Genomic DNA, 13,910 nt, shown 5'->3' with positions numbered 1-13,910 from the left:
TGGACTTGGCTTTGATTGCTGATTGAAAAAGTAAGTCAGCCTCCCTAGATTTGGCAATGCATAGACCTTGTTAGAAAATGGTGTGTGGTTTTGGTTTCCACATCTTATACAGTATATAGGGAAACTGGAAAGAGTTCAGAGAACAGAAACAAAATGATTAAAGGGTTGGGGAAATAAGAAGCTAGGATCATTTCATCTAAAGAAAGGCTTTCAGGGAAAGCAAGATGGGGTGTGTGTGTGTGTGTGTGTGTGTGCCAAAGACAGAGTCAGAAAAGCCAAATCTTAAAGGCTATGTGTTTGAGCAGGTTTGATTGGCCTTTGTAGGCCATCTGGAGCTTGGCGAAGGGAGTGGGGAGAAGTTGGTCTGCCTTACTAATTACTGGGAAGGAGAATAAGCAATTTATGAGCGAGAGGGGGACTTGGGGGAAATCGGGCAGGAATTACTTTAGCTAGGGGTTCTGTCTCAGACCTACTTATACTATAATCTTCAAATGTAGGGAGAACTTTAGCATGTAATTCCAGCTTCTATGGATTTGAAAAATATGATTTGATATAATATATCTAAATCTACTTAATGATAAGCCGTGTTATACTTCCCTTCAACTGCATGATGAAATGTTGCTATAAAGAAATTATTGACCAGTTTTTCTTCCTCTTCCTGAAGAATCAGAGGAAATAACTATATATTGATACCAAAAACAGAGACTAATACTCTATAAAATTAAATCATATTCTGTTGGGTTTAGAATATAGAATGGGTGCGTACAGAATCAGTTCTCAACACCAAAAAAGAGGGAAAAGACTATCACCTATCTCTCTGGGATAGATTATGTCCTAAGGTAGGAAGGTGTGCCTGATTACCTATCATGTGATTACCTATCTGGACAAGATCCCCATCATGTCCAGGATCATAATTTTAAACCTTTAAGAACACAAAATATATGCAGATACGAAATACAGACTATGATATTAGACACTAAATCATTTCCTCTCATAAAGCTCTGTATCAGTCAGAGTTCTCCAGAGAAACAGAACCAAGAGACATATAGTAATTGGCTTAAAGGATTGTGAGGGCTGGCAAGTTCAAAACTGGTAGGGCAGGCCAGCAGGCTGGAAGCTCAGGCAGGATTTCTAAGTTACAGTCTTGAGGCAGAATTCCTGGAAAACCTTAGATTTTGCTCATAAGGCTCTCAACTGACTGGGTGAGGGCCACCATATCATCAAGAGTAATCTCCTTCACTTAAAGTCAACTCCTTAGAGATCTTAATCACAACTACAGAATATCTTCACAGCAACATTTAGACTAGTGTTTGACCAAACTAGGCACCATAGCCTAGCCAAGTTGACATATAAAATTCAACCACCACAAGCTCCACTATTTAGTTCATCTTTTTAGAAAGATGACATATGAACCAAAGATGGCAAGGGTAGTCCCTGCAGTCATACTGTCCTTCCTGACTCAGAGGGTCCTCCCCTTGGGGGATAGGAAGGGAAGAAACCCTCCATGTCCCACACAATCCTCCTCACTTGCCTTTAAGTACCATTTCTAAATAGTTCGTTTCTTTCTGTTCAGTTCCAAGTAGCCACTTCATTGTGGCTCTTCTCCTGTGCCATCCCACCATTCACCCAAGCATGCTGTCCAAAGTTCTTCTTTCTGTAGTTCTCCCAGGTCTTTCCAAAACTCTTACTATCTCACTGTATGGATTTCAATGAGAATTCAGAAGCAAGACAACCTGCTTTAAGCAGAGAATCACAGAGACGATAAATGACCAGTGAAGAGCTCAGAAGACCGTGGACACCACGTATACCACCACTTATACCTATGTGACTTTGATGAAGTTACTTGTGATGCCCTGAACCTCAGTTTCTTCATCTGTAAGATGGGGATAATAATTATAATTCCTTTCCTGAAGGGTTAATGTGAGATGCTTTGAGCCCTTAGTATCTATTTAGACCATTTAAGTTAACTGTTGCAAAGTGAAGGATTATCTACAGTCTGGGAGAAAATGTTTTTGATGATGGACTTCCTGTACTACTTAAACCAAGTAACACCAGGAGAAGACCTGCTCTGAACCTTTCTGCCCATGATAGTTTCTGTTCATGAATCTAGAAATTTTACTTCTTCCCTCTCTACACACTCAAGGGGGCTATGAAGTCAGAGTTTGATATTACTGATAATCCCCAAACACTTCAACCCTAAAATATTTAATCACACAAATAACAGAGGGCAAGAGAAATAATATTTACTGGATGCTTTCTGTGTGTTAATCCATGTACATTGTCTCGTTTAAGGCTCATAACATCCCTGTAAGTTATATATTATAATCCTCAGTTTGCAGAAGGGGAAACAGAGGCTTAACGAGGTTGAAATAACTTGCCCAAAATTATAGAGCAGAACTGGGGTTGCCCAACTTCAAAACCCAAATTCTTGCCAGTTACATCCTGCTGCTTTTCTCAAGGGGGCAGATCTGGACCTATTTCTTGCAGGCTGTTAGCTTCTGTGCTATCTAAAAATTTTTTTTTTTTTGCATATTTGAGAAATGCTCTTATTTCTTTCACTCAACTAAATTGAATTCTTAATTCTAGAAGGCTGCTCAGGACATTCAATGAAGGACATTGTGAAATGGGCAGGAGACCTTGAGTTGCACATACTGAAAGAGAAAGCCTAAAAGTGAATAGGAAAATAGATGTTTGAAGTTCCTGATTTTCCATTTGTTTCTAAACTAAACCACTATTTACAATGACTGTGTCGGTGAAAGATGTGGAAAAACTAGTTGCTTTTCCTTTATTTTTAGACTCAGGTAAATATTTGATAGCAGTACAGTTTGCAAAATAAATTGAAGAAGCTCAAAAATCAGTTCAAAAAGCTCCATAGAATGTTCCAAATGAGTAAATTGAGAAGATACAATTCATCACAATAAAAGATCTCATGCTAGTTAATTCTGAGTTCTGGCCTCAAACTCCTCCTTCAACAGATTATCCTTCCATCTACTCTTTAGTTCAACCAACCACCCATTCAGTCATCTATCCCATAGATATTTAGTGAATAAAGACTTACTATGTGGTAGGTACTCCTCTAGGTTCAGGGATAAAGCAGCGCTTAAAGTGCATGAATAGGGTTGAGATCACAATAATCTAATAAACAAATGAATAAAACAAGCTAATTTCAGGTGCTGATAGGTGCTGTGAATGAAATCAAATATGAGGATACAGAGTTTAAGATGGAGAAGCTACTTGAGGTAGGTAGGGTGGTCAAGGAAGATCTCGGAACAGTTGGTATTTGAGTTGAGGCCTGAATGAGAAACAGCCAAATCTTCACAAAGCAGAAGAAAGAACTCCCAGGCACAGAAAAGTTCTCACAATTCAAATGTACTGTCTTAGTCTGTTCAGGCTGCTGTAACAAAGTGCTACAGACTGGGGGCTTATAATCAACAGACACTTATTTCTCACAGTTCCGGAGGCTGGAAGTCTGAGATCAGGGTGCCAGCACAGTCAAGTTCTGTTGCAGGCCCTCTTCCTGTTTGTGGACTGTTGGCTTTTTCTACCTTCACATGGTGAAGAGCAGAGAGCTGCAAGATCTCTCCTCACTCATATAAAGGCACTAATCCCATGACCTCATGTAATCTAATCACCCCAAAGACCTGGCCTCCTAAAGCCAGGGGCAGGGTAGGATTTCAACATACGAATTTTGAGGGAGATACAAACATTCAGTCCACAGCAGGGACTAAGATCAGAAAGAAGGCAGGAAAGCTGGATGTACAGCAATGAGGTCAGAAAGGTGGATAGGGCCATATTAGGTAGAGTCCTGCACTGTTTGAAGGAGTCTGAATTATAATCCAAGTATAATGGAAATATACTGACAGGTTCTAAGCAGGGGGGTGACATGATTTGAGTTAGTTTTAAAATATCAATCTGGATGCTTGCTTGATATTTACTTACAAAGGGTCAAGGGTGGAGGCAGGGGCCTAGTTAGGGTGAGGCTGCAAAGGCTGAGGAGAAAGGAGACCCTAAAGACTGGTAACAAATCTCCTCAATGGTGAGGAGATTCATTGGTGAAGGGACGCTGAATTTATTTCAATAATGTCTCCATTTACGTGCAATGTGTCTGCTATAAAGTACATTGTTTTATTATTATTTTATCAGACATGGAGATGATGGTGTGGCTGTAGGTTAGCAGTTATATATGTTAAAAAGGCATCTTGCTGTTGCTGTAAGGAACCGCTAGGCAGGGCTTTTGGTCCTCCCTAAAGGGGAGCAACAGTATCAAGGAAATTAATTCTTCCCTCTGGCATAAAAGCAAAATTGCAGAAACCATTTGCTAAACTTGGCCAGCCATCCTTAAGAGGGCAGAGAGCCCCTCCTCAGGCATTTTTTATTAGAGGCAATTTATCAGTTTTTACCTATTATGACGGATAACTGAAGAGAAACCCCCGACTATGGGAATTTGTTGGCGTTTTTCTTGTGCTCAGACACAAGCTATTTTGAAAGTGGTATCAATAGTTGCCCTGCCAGCAAACCGTCCTGCTCAGCGGCGATGGTGGAGAGCGGGGAGGTGATGGCCCTCAGCCACCCAGTCTTTCTGCCCATAAATCAGCATTGTAAACCATTCTGGAAGTGTCGTGATGGCGCTGAATGCATAAAAAGTGTTCGCAAGCCGAATCTATAGTCGTCATTCCTGGTAGCAGAGGGGACTGACAAGCCGCTCTCACGTCGCCGAGTGGTAGCGCGGCATAATAAAGCGTGGTTTGCACCATGTGTGTCACAGATTTCTCGAGGGTTTTCCCAATTTCCGCCTACCCCTGCCTTTGCAGTCATCCTGGCCCCAGCTGTGCATCGGCCTTTGACTCCATCTGTCCTTCCGCTGGCGACGAGTCTCTCTCGCCACATGGAGAACACAAGTTTGGCTCCCCAGTGTGATTATAACCCCCACCCTCTCTGCTCAGCCGGAGCCCAGCGTCAGGCCGGCTGCAGGGCCCGTCGAGGAGATGGAGGGGGCAGAGCGTGGAAAGGCTGCCGCCTCACCTTCCCCCACCCCTCGCCACTTTGCAGGCACAGCCCCAGCGGACGCCTGGCCTGCGCGACCTTCACCCGCCCCACAGTCCAAATCTCCGGGTCCTTTCTCGTTTGCCTCCCTCTGCTCCGTCCCCAGCCCAGCCACAAACGGGTCCCACTGCAGCGGCGCCTCGCAGGTGGGAGTTTGCCCGGGTGTGCGCCGCGTCACGACGCGGGGAGGAGAGCGGGGGTGGGGGGGCTGGGGCGGAGGGGAGCCTCGCGGCTGACTACGCCGCAGCCCGAGCCGCGGCTCCCTCCTCTCTTCCTCCCTCCCTCTCCGGCCCCGCGCGCCCTTGCTCACGGCCTCCCGCCCTTACTCCACCCCCTTCCCCTGCCCGACCCCCAGCCTCTCCTGTGTGTGCGCTTTAAATAATTTCATTCTTTTTGGCAAAAGAATAATGCACCTGACTTTACCAGGGCGAAACAACCAGCCGAGCAGAACAAGGAACAGATGTAAAAAGAATAAAAGGAGAGAGGAAAAGAGATGAGACTCGTTTAAAGAAATCCAGGGGCTGAAGAGGTGGCTGCAGCAGCAGAGGCAGCTAGAGCTTCCCTCCCTGTCTGCGCGAGCTGCGGGCGGAGGACGTTTTCACCAGTTGCAGATGTAACCTCGGGAACTCCTGGGTATGTTGGTTTTGTTTGCCAAACAAAGTCTTTTCTTCTTTGGCTCAGACACTGAAGAGGCTCCTGGATTTTTCTGCCATCGCGCCACAACCTGGCAGTTACCCGGGAGCCTTCCCAAGGAGCTGGCGGAGAAATGAGCCCTTCTGGGCGGAGGATGGGAGAAGGGCGTCAGCAGCTCGGGGCTCCGGCCGGAAAGCGCCTCCTGCTCCCCGGGAGCAGAGGGTCACCCAGAGGGCTGCCGGGCGGCGGCGGCCCCGGGGCGCAGCGCTTCCTGCTCGGGCTCTTCGTGCACGCGTGGCTGTGGGCGGCCTCGGGCTCGTCTGCCCAGGTGTTCAACCTCAGCCTTTCCGTGGACGAGGGCCTTCCTCCAGACACTCTAGTCGGCGACATCCGCGCGGGGCTGCCGGCCACGCAGCAGCAGCAGGAGGGGGGCGGCTTCTTTCTGTCCGAGGACTCGGATGACTCCCCGTTGCTGGACGACTTCCACGTGCATCCGGACACAGGCATCATCCGCACGGCGCGGCGCCTGGACCGAGAGCGGCGGGACCACTACAGCTTCGTGGCCGCCACGCTGCTGGGCGCGGTGGTGCAGGTGGAGATCCGCGTCAACGACGTGAACGACCACTCGCCCCGCTTTCCCCGCGACTCCCTGCAACTCGACGTCTCCGAGCTCAGCCCGCCAGGTACAGCCTTCCGCCTGCCAGGCGCCCAAGACCCGGACGCCGGGCTGTTCAGCATACAGGGCTACACCCTGGTGCAACCGTCCGACCTTTCTGAGGACCCCGCAGGACCATTCTTCCAGTTGCGCTACGGGGCCCCGGGGTCACCAAAGTCGCCGCTGTCCTCGTCGCCCCTTGAGCCCCTAGACCTGGTGCTGCTGCGGCGCTTGGACCGAGAGGCGGTGGCAGCACACGAGCTGCAGATCGAGGCGTGGGACGGCGGTCGCCCGCGGCGCACGGGCAGCCTGCGGGTGAACCTGTGCGTTCTGGATGAGAACGACAACCCACCCGTATTTGAGCAGAGCGAGTACCGCGCCGCCGTGCGCGAGGACGCACTGCCAGGCGCTGAGGTCTGTCGCGTGCGCGCCACCGACCGTGATCTGGGGCCCAATGGCCATGTGAGCTACAGAATCCGCTCCCGGCAAGCGCTCGGGACGGGTGGCAGTGGCGGGCCGCTGGGCGACACGGCCTATTTCGCGGTGGAGGAGATGAGCGGGGTGGTGCGGGTGCAGAGGCCGCTGGACCGCGAGGTTCAGGCCTGGCACCAGCTGGTGGTGGAGGCCCGCGACGGAGGTGCCGAGCCCGAGGTTGCCACCGTGCGCGTGTCCATCGCGGTGCTGGACGTGAATGACAACTGGCCCGCCATTCATCTGCTCTTCCTTACCGAAGGAGGCGCCGCGCGCGTCTCTGAGGGCGCTCGAGTCGGCGACTATGTGGCTCGGGTCTCCGTGTCCGACGCGGACGGTGACCCAGAGAAGGAAGAGGAGGCCGCCGGGGAACTCGGTATGGGCCTCGGGGGCGGGAGCATCTCGCTGACCTTGGAGGGCGGTGAGAGAGCCTTTGCGCTGCGGTCCGGAGGCTCCTCAGGAGTATTTTTCCTTTGCGTCGATGGGCCCCTAGACAGGGAGAGCAGAGACCTGTATGATTTGCGACTGGTGGCCACGGATGCGGGATCCCCGTCGCTGAGCACGGAGAAGACGCTGCTGCTCCGGGTCGCTGACCTCAATGACCAGCCCCCTCTCTTCAGCCAGGAGAATTACCGGGCCTCAGTGTCCGAGGCCGCGGCCCCCGGCACCGCGGTAGTGTGCGTCAGCGCCTCCGATGCGGATGAGCCTGGCACAGACCACGCCCGACTGCGCTACGCGCTGGTCCCTCTCCCAGCGCGCTGCAACCCGGAGGCTCTGAGGCCCACCGCTGAGTGTGGACCGTCCTTCAGCATCGATCCTGAAATTGGTGTGATTAGCACCACTCGGAGTCTGGACCGAGAGGTCCAGGAGGCTGTAGAGCTGAGAGTGGTGGCCCAAGACCTCGGAGAGCCCCCGCTCTCTGCCACCTGCCTTGTGAGCATCACTGTGGACGACGTGAATGACAACGAGCCCATCTTCCTGAAGCAGGTGTACAACGCCACCCTTCTGGAGCATTCCCCAGTCGGACACTGCTTTCTGCAGGTGAGTGCATCAGGCCTATGGATCTACGGGAGGCCTGGGAAGGGATGGAGAGGTTGTGAGTAAGTACAGGGAAGGAGAATTGTGATGTGGATAGTTATACCCAAGCTCAGAAGGCAGGGGACATGGGCTCTGGTTCCTCCTCTGCAGGGAGATGAATGGATGCCCTCTGGTCACCTAACTTTTCTGAATGGTCTCTAAGGTCTTTTCTACCTCACATAATATTTGGATCTTGATTTTGCTTATGGAATGCTGATTTCCTTCAGTCTGGATATGAGCCCCCAAATAGGTTTGGGAGGAACACATTCTCGGTTTTAGTTTTTAACAGTGTGCAAATGGCAATGTCGCATATATTTGAGGATCATTATGTGGCCACCTGGGGAAGTGAGGTGGCCCTCACATATTGGTTTTTCAAGTAAACAAGTGTATGCCTTTAAACACTGAAACTGTTTTGAGTAACTATTTCCAGAGATTTCTTACACATTGTCCTGCCTTCTCTGGAAGTTTACAAGAGGTAGTTGAGGACATCAAGTCATTTTTTCCAGTTGCGGGCTGAACTCCTTCAGTGATGCCTTCTGGATTCAGGAGTAGCGGGGCTCAATCATCCTTTATAAAATGGATGATATCCTTTATAAACGGATCTCAGAATGTTGTGATGTGCACCCTTCTAGCAGTACTCCTTACGGCTTCCAATTTCCTAGTATTTATCTGATGTGAGATAACAAACTAGATTTCCAAGACTGGTTTATTTACTCCAAGATAATTTGAGTAAATAAATAGAGCCTGAGAGACTAACTAGTGAGTGAAGCTCTAAAACTCCATTTAGCTCTCAAGTTGGGTTGTTTTAAGACCTCTATGGCTTATTTCTTGGTTCTCCGGTGGGGGGGGGGGGGGGGGGGGGGGGCTTTAGCCTTGATAAGTCATGTCTCAATAACCTTTAGATAAGTAAGATGCCACTGTATTTTAAAAATGAGTTACCTGACTTCTTCTCTCTTTTTTAATCCTTTGGCTCTGTGGGTAATAATAATCTCCATCCCTTTCTCTGGCATGACTGATGACTCATTGAGTTGCTAGGTTATTAAAAGAAGGCTTGAAAATCAGTTAATGCTTGCTGCTGAAACAGATCCACAAATGCAGATGAATAACATAATGGAAGTTTATTTACATCTCAAGCAGAGTCTGATACGATGCAGGTTGATTGGTCCTTCTCCATCCAAGGTAGGGCCAGGGCTGGGAGTGACATAGATCAGGTCCACCAATGTCCCATTGGTCAGAGCTTAGCCACGTGGCCTCAGGTGTACTGCAAAGGTGGCTGAGAAATGGAGAGGAGCACATGCTGCCAGTGGGCACCAATTGTGTCTCCCATGGATGTTGAAAACTGAAGTCATAATAGATGAGAGGTTGGATTAGATAATTTCCAAAATTTCTTCCATCTGGAAGACTTTAAGGATCTTGGTACTAAACAGTACAACTGGACTCTATTTGAAGGAAAATAAGAAGGGTAAATTAATTATGATTCCTTTGATTAGAACCTGTCTTTTTAGAGTTGTTTCTAAAATTGTGAGATGATTCTGCCATGAGGTGTGAGTTTATCCCATTATTATGACTTGGTATGTGGCAGATCCATTATGGTGAGCTGAATTTAGCTCAAGTGCAAGACTGCATCTCCAATCGCAAAAAACCTTTCAGGTTGCCAAGTATTGTTATAGGTAGTATTAAAGGGTGCTGATTAGAATTTCTGGAAATTCCAGCAATCTAGCCACTCAAGATTGCAGACACATTCTTATACACTGGGCTCTCTGACCTCACCATAGCAGCTTTGTGAACTTTCTGTGCTGAATCAGCTCTCTGCCTGACTCTGTCCCCTAAGTCTCACCCAGAGTGTCTTCCATCTGCTTGCGATCTCTTTACTCTCAATCTTTCTTTATACCACTTTGTAAAAACAAACCTCCCCCACTCCCTTTGGATCTTATGGCCTATCCTTTCTTCCAGGGCTTTGTTGAATTACATTATATCAATTCTTACAGTTGAACCTTTCTGTTGCCCTTTACCCGTTTTCTCCCTTTAGACCTCATCTCTGCTCAATTCTCCTTCGTCAGAATCATAAAAAAACAAAATGAGAAATGACAGGGAAAAAAAACCATTCCTTCCTGGATTCCCTGTAAGGGAATACCATGTCACCTAATAAAACAAAGCCTGAAACTTCTAGGTGTCTTGGTGGTTACTCCACAACACTAATCCCTGGGTTTATTCCGCTCTTATTATGCTCCTGCTGCCACCCCAGGGCAGCCATCCTCCTGTCCCCCAGTGCTGGCTGAATCCTTCCATGTTCTCAGACCCAGATTGGAACTTTCCAAAGACTTTAAACGTGGGGCCGAACAAAGGGATTTAATACAGAGGACAAGAACCAGTAGCAGCCTGAGATGGGTGACCTCTAGCCCCAAAGGGTTTTCACAACCTTGTGGGCACTTGTCTGGATTTCTTAGTTCCTTGCTCCCCATTGCCCCCCAGGTGGAGAGCCCTTTCTTGACAACCTGCCCCTCGGGAGCTCCTTTCAGCGTCTCTTGATGTTTTCGTGGTCAAGGCAGTTGCTCCTGTGTTTGCCTCTGAGTTCTAGTGTCTGGCCTGAAAGACTCTTTTTTCTTCAGATTACCGTCAAAGAGACTAACCTCAGCCTCTCTTGGTGGTGAGACTGCCACTCTCTGCTCCACACTAAATCCAACCATGTGAACTACACTGACAGCCTTTATCTTGTTGTTGTTTTTATAAATTTATTTATTTTTATTTGTTTATTTTTGGTTGCATTGGGTCTTCGTTGTGGTGCATGGGCTTCTCCTTTCAGTGGCTTCTCTTGTGGAGCATGGGCTCTAGGTGTGCGGGCTTCAGTAGTTGTGGCACACAGCCTTCAGTAGTTGTGGCACGTGGGTTCAGTAGTTGTGGCGCACGGGCTTAGTTGCTCTGTGGCATGTGGGCTCTTCCCGGATTGGGGCTCGAATCCGTGTCCCCTGCATTGGCAGGGGGATTCTTAACCACTGTGCCACTTTATCTTGTGACCAGATCTTCAAACAATGTAACTGCAGCCTTCATACCTGAATTACACACATTCCATAACAAGATTATTCTCTTGTACTCCCCCAAATATCAGTACTGTATTCATTCACTAATTCATTTGTTTAATCAGACAACAACATTCATTGAATAAACAACATTCCATGAACAATATTTATGGGGTACCTATTACATTCCAAGAACTCATGCTGGTGCTGGGGAGGCAGCGGTGAGGCCAGGTCCCTGTGCCAGCCAAGTGTAGAGTCCCAAGTCCTCCGTCCCCTGTCTCCTTCCCTCCTCCACGTGAAGGCATATGCCCCGCCCCCACTTGCTGATCACCCCTTCCCGCCCTGTTCTGATCTCCCCCACCACTCTGTTAAATTCTGCCTCTCCAAAGGCAGCTATGTTCTTTTATTTCAGATCCACTGGGCTTTCTTAGTTTAACCTGACTCGTTCTCTAAAGCATTTTGGGCTGCTGCCCACTTCCTCTTTCTTGAATGCATCATCTTCACTGCCTTCTGTCTCACTGCATCCTCTCTGTCTCTGTCTTGCCAATTCCTCCTTGTGTCCCCTACTCAGTGTGATAGAGGCGTTTCCAAAGGTTTTGTCTTCCTCTCACTTCGCTCTTTTCTATACTTTCTACTTATGTATTCCCAGACTGCAACTTTTTTTTTTTTTTTTTAACATCTCCAGGGTCGACCTCCTTTACTAACTGCAGATTAACATTTCTCTACCTGGTGCGTACCTCTGCCTGGAAGTATTTTTGACATCTCAAATTCTGACATTTTTTAAATAAAGTCATTTATCTTCTACCCTTTCTTTCTTTTTACCCCCAACCTTCATTAATCAGCTCCTTTTTGAAACTTTCTATATTTTGTTAATGGATCCCTTCTATAGATGTATTTACGCATTTGGTGTGTGTCTGTGTTTTGCTCTTTGTTGGAGTGGTTGTGGGTTTCATTGCTGAGAGTGACAAGGGTGAAGAGCAAGGTCATGGCTCATATGAATTAATTGGGTAAAAAGCAGGTCTTGGGATCCCACACACGGGCTGTGGGAGAGAGCACCCGCTGTGCTCGTGTGTTTGCTCCCCTGGTCTGACTTTGAGGAGCCTGACTAGGAGGGGTGCCTGGGCATTAAACATAATATCTACCATCTGGGAAGATGTGGGAGATGGGAAGGCCTGATGCCAACTGAAGGCCTGATGCCAACTGTGCTCCATGGCCTGAGAAGGACTAACCTATATCTTGCTTCTGATTCATTACATCTTTTGGGGTTACTTCCTTTTATGAATCCCCTAGCCTTTAGGAAAGTCTTTCTAAATGTGTGAACTTTGTCTCAACTGTACTGTGGAGGTAAAAATGGAAAACCCAAAACACCGCCCGGGGTGGTATGATTTAAGGGAAGGGTTATTAATTAGCTTTAGTCAAAGTGTCCAGGGCTGGCAGGCCCTCTCCTGAAGTCTGGGTGGTGATGATGGCAAGGGATGCCGAGGTAGGCTGTCCTTAGGAACAGTGTGAAGCCTTCTTTCAAGAGGCTGTCCCAGTGCCAACCTTGGATTAAGGAAGATGTTTCCTAACACCTTCATATCATCTTTGATTCCTCCCCAAATTTGACCACACTAGTTGCCAAGGCCTTCATTTGTCCCTTCATTTATACCCATTGTTGTCACCCTAGTTCTGTCCACATTGTTCCTTGTCTTCTGTTGCCTGTTCTTGACACCAGAGAGATTTTGGACATATCTCAAATACCACCTCCTCCCACTAAATGTTTCCTTGTTCTGTCTAGCTCTTTTCTTAATGTTCTTTATGGTGCTATAGTTGTTCACTTGTATTAGTAAGATGATGGATTGTGATAGCCTTGTGCTGTTACAATTTAATGGTATTTGAGTCCCTGTAATTCCTAGTGTTCTCAATCTCATATACTGGAAGATCAACACTTTTGTTAAATTGTATTGAAGAGCATAATGAAAAAAAAATTTACTAGTCAGTGGTAGAGCTAGTAAAGGTTTTTACTTTCTATTTTATTTTTTTTTACATTTCATTTGTATGTGTATTAAATTTATTGTAAAGTTTCTTTCCTCCATATATTTTATCATTGATCTTTTAGAATTTTATGGTCTGAATTGCATTGTTTATCCCTCACCTTATTACAGACATACTCTTACTGCTTACCTTACATACAAGCTTATCTACTTACCTAGTGTGTGCCAGCTTTGATGGTCATAGAATTGTATTACCATATTATGATTGTCTCATTCTGGCTCTTTTGAATGGACCTGACCTGTCTGTACATGCACATTGAAAGCATGTGAGATTTCCACAGTGGTCATTTGCATCTGTCTCCAGGATGAGTCTAGATTACCTGCCAACTGTCATCTTCCCTGATTATCCGACTCCTGCTGGCCTTCCATTGTAGTTCCCAGCATGTGTTGGTATGTGCCTCTGGCTTTGCTTTGATGACCTGTTTTAGGTACTTGAGATTGGCTGTAGAATTCTCTCAGACTTCGTTTTGGTAGCCTTCCTCTCCCTGTCCCCCACCCAGCTGCTACCCAAGACCAATCAGCTGGCTTTACTTCCTTTCTCCTTTTCCTGCTTGAGAAAGATGATCAGATAATTTGTTTGGCTATGTAATAGGAGGGGTATAGCCTGGAATCTGTGGGATGCATCTCTAGTTACAGTCAATATATAACTTGCAAGTACTTTGTCTAGTTCTTGGTTCTAGAACTAAAGATGATTGACATTACATGGTAGAGAGTTCTTAGCTTTGAAGACTAAAATTAAGCTGCACACAGTGATGAAAAATATAGCCAGACTATGGGATCAGTGTGCCTGGGTTTGAATGTCAGCTCCACTACTTACTAGCCATGTGATCTTGGTCACTGTGCCTCAGTTTCCTCATCTGGAAAATATGGATAACAATGGTATCAGCTTGATATAAAGTTTTTATGTGTGTGATGAATTAGTACATGTATGCTTAAAACAATGCTTGACTTGTAGTAAGTCCTGAATGCATGCTATTTATT

The 13,910-nt window shown here is 47.1% G+C and overlaps 1 protein-coding gene across 1 annotated transcript in view; it reads left to right on the top strand.

The window, feature by feature from the left end:
* The first annotated feature begins 5,573 nt into the window (after window positions 1–5,573).
* DCHS2 (dachsous cadherin-related 2) overlaps window positions 5,574–13,910 on the top strand; it is a 314,696-nt gene continuing 306,359 nt past the window's right edge. The window contains exon 1 of the mRNA XM_036852069.1: window positions 5,574–7,843. Coding sequence (XP_036707964.1) covers window positions 5,810–7,843 — 2,034 coding nt within the window. The 5' untranslated portion in view covers window positions 5,574–5,809. The remainder of the gene's footprint in view (window positions 7,844–13,910) is intronic.

Source organism: Balaenoptera musculus, chromosome 5 (assembly GCF_009873245.2).
Source record: "Balaenoptera musculus isolate JJ_BM4_2016_0621 chromosome 5, mBalMus1.pri.v3, whole genome shotgun sequence".
Classification (NCBI taxonomy): domain Eukaryota; kingdom Metazoa; phylum Chordata; class Mammalia; order Artiodactyla; family Balaenopteridae; genus Balaenoptera; species Balaenoptera musculus.
This window is presented reverse-complemented; position numbering and strand designations above follow the sequence as displayed.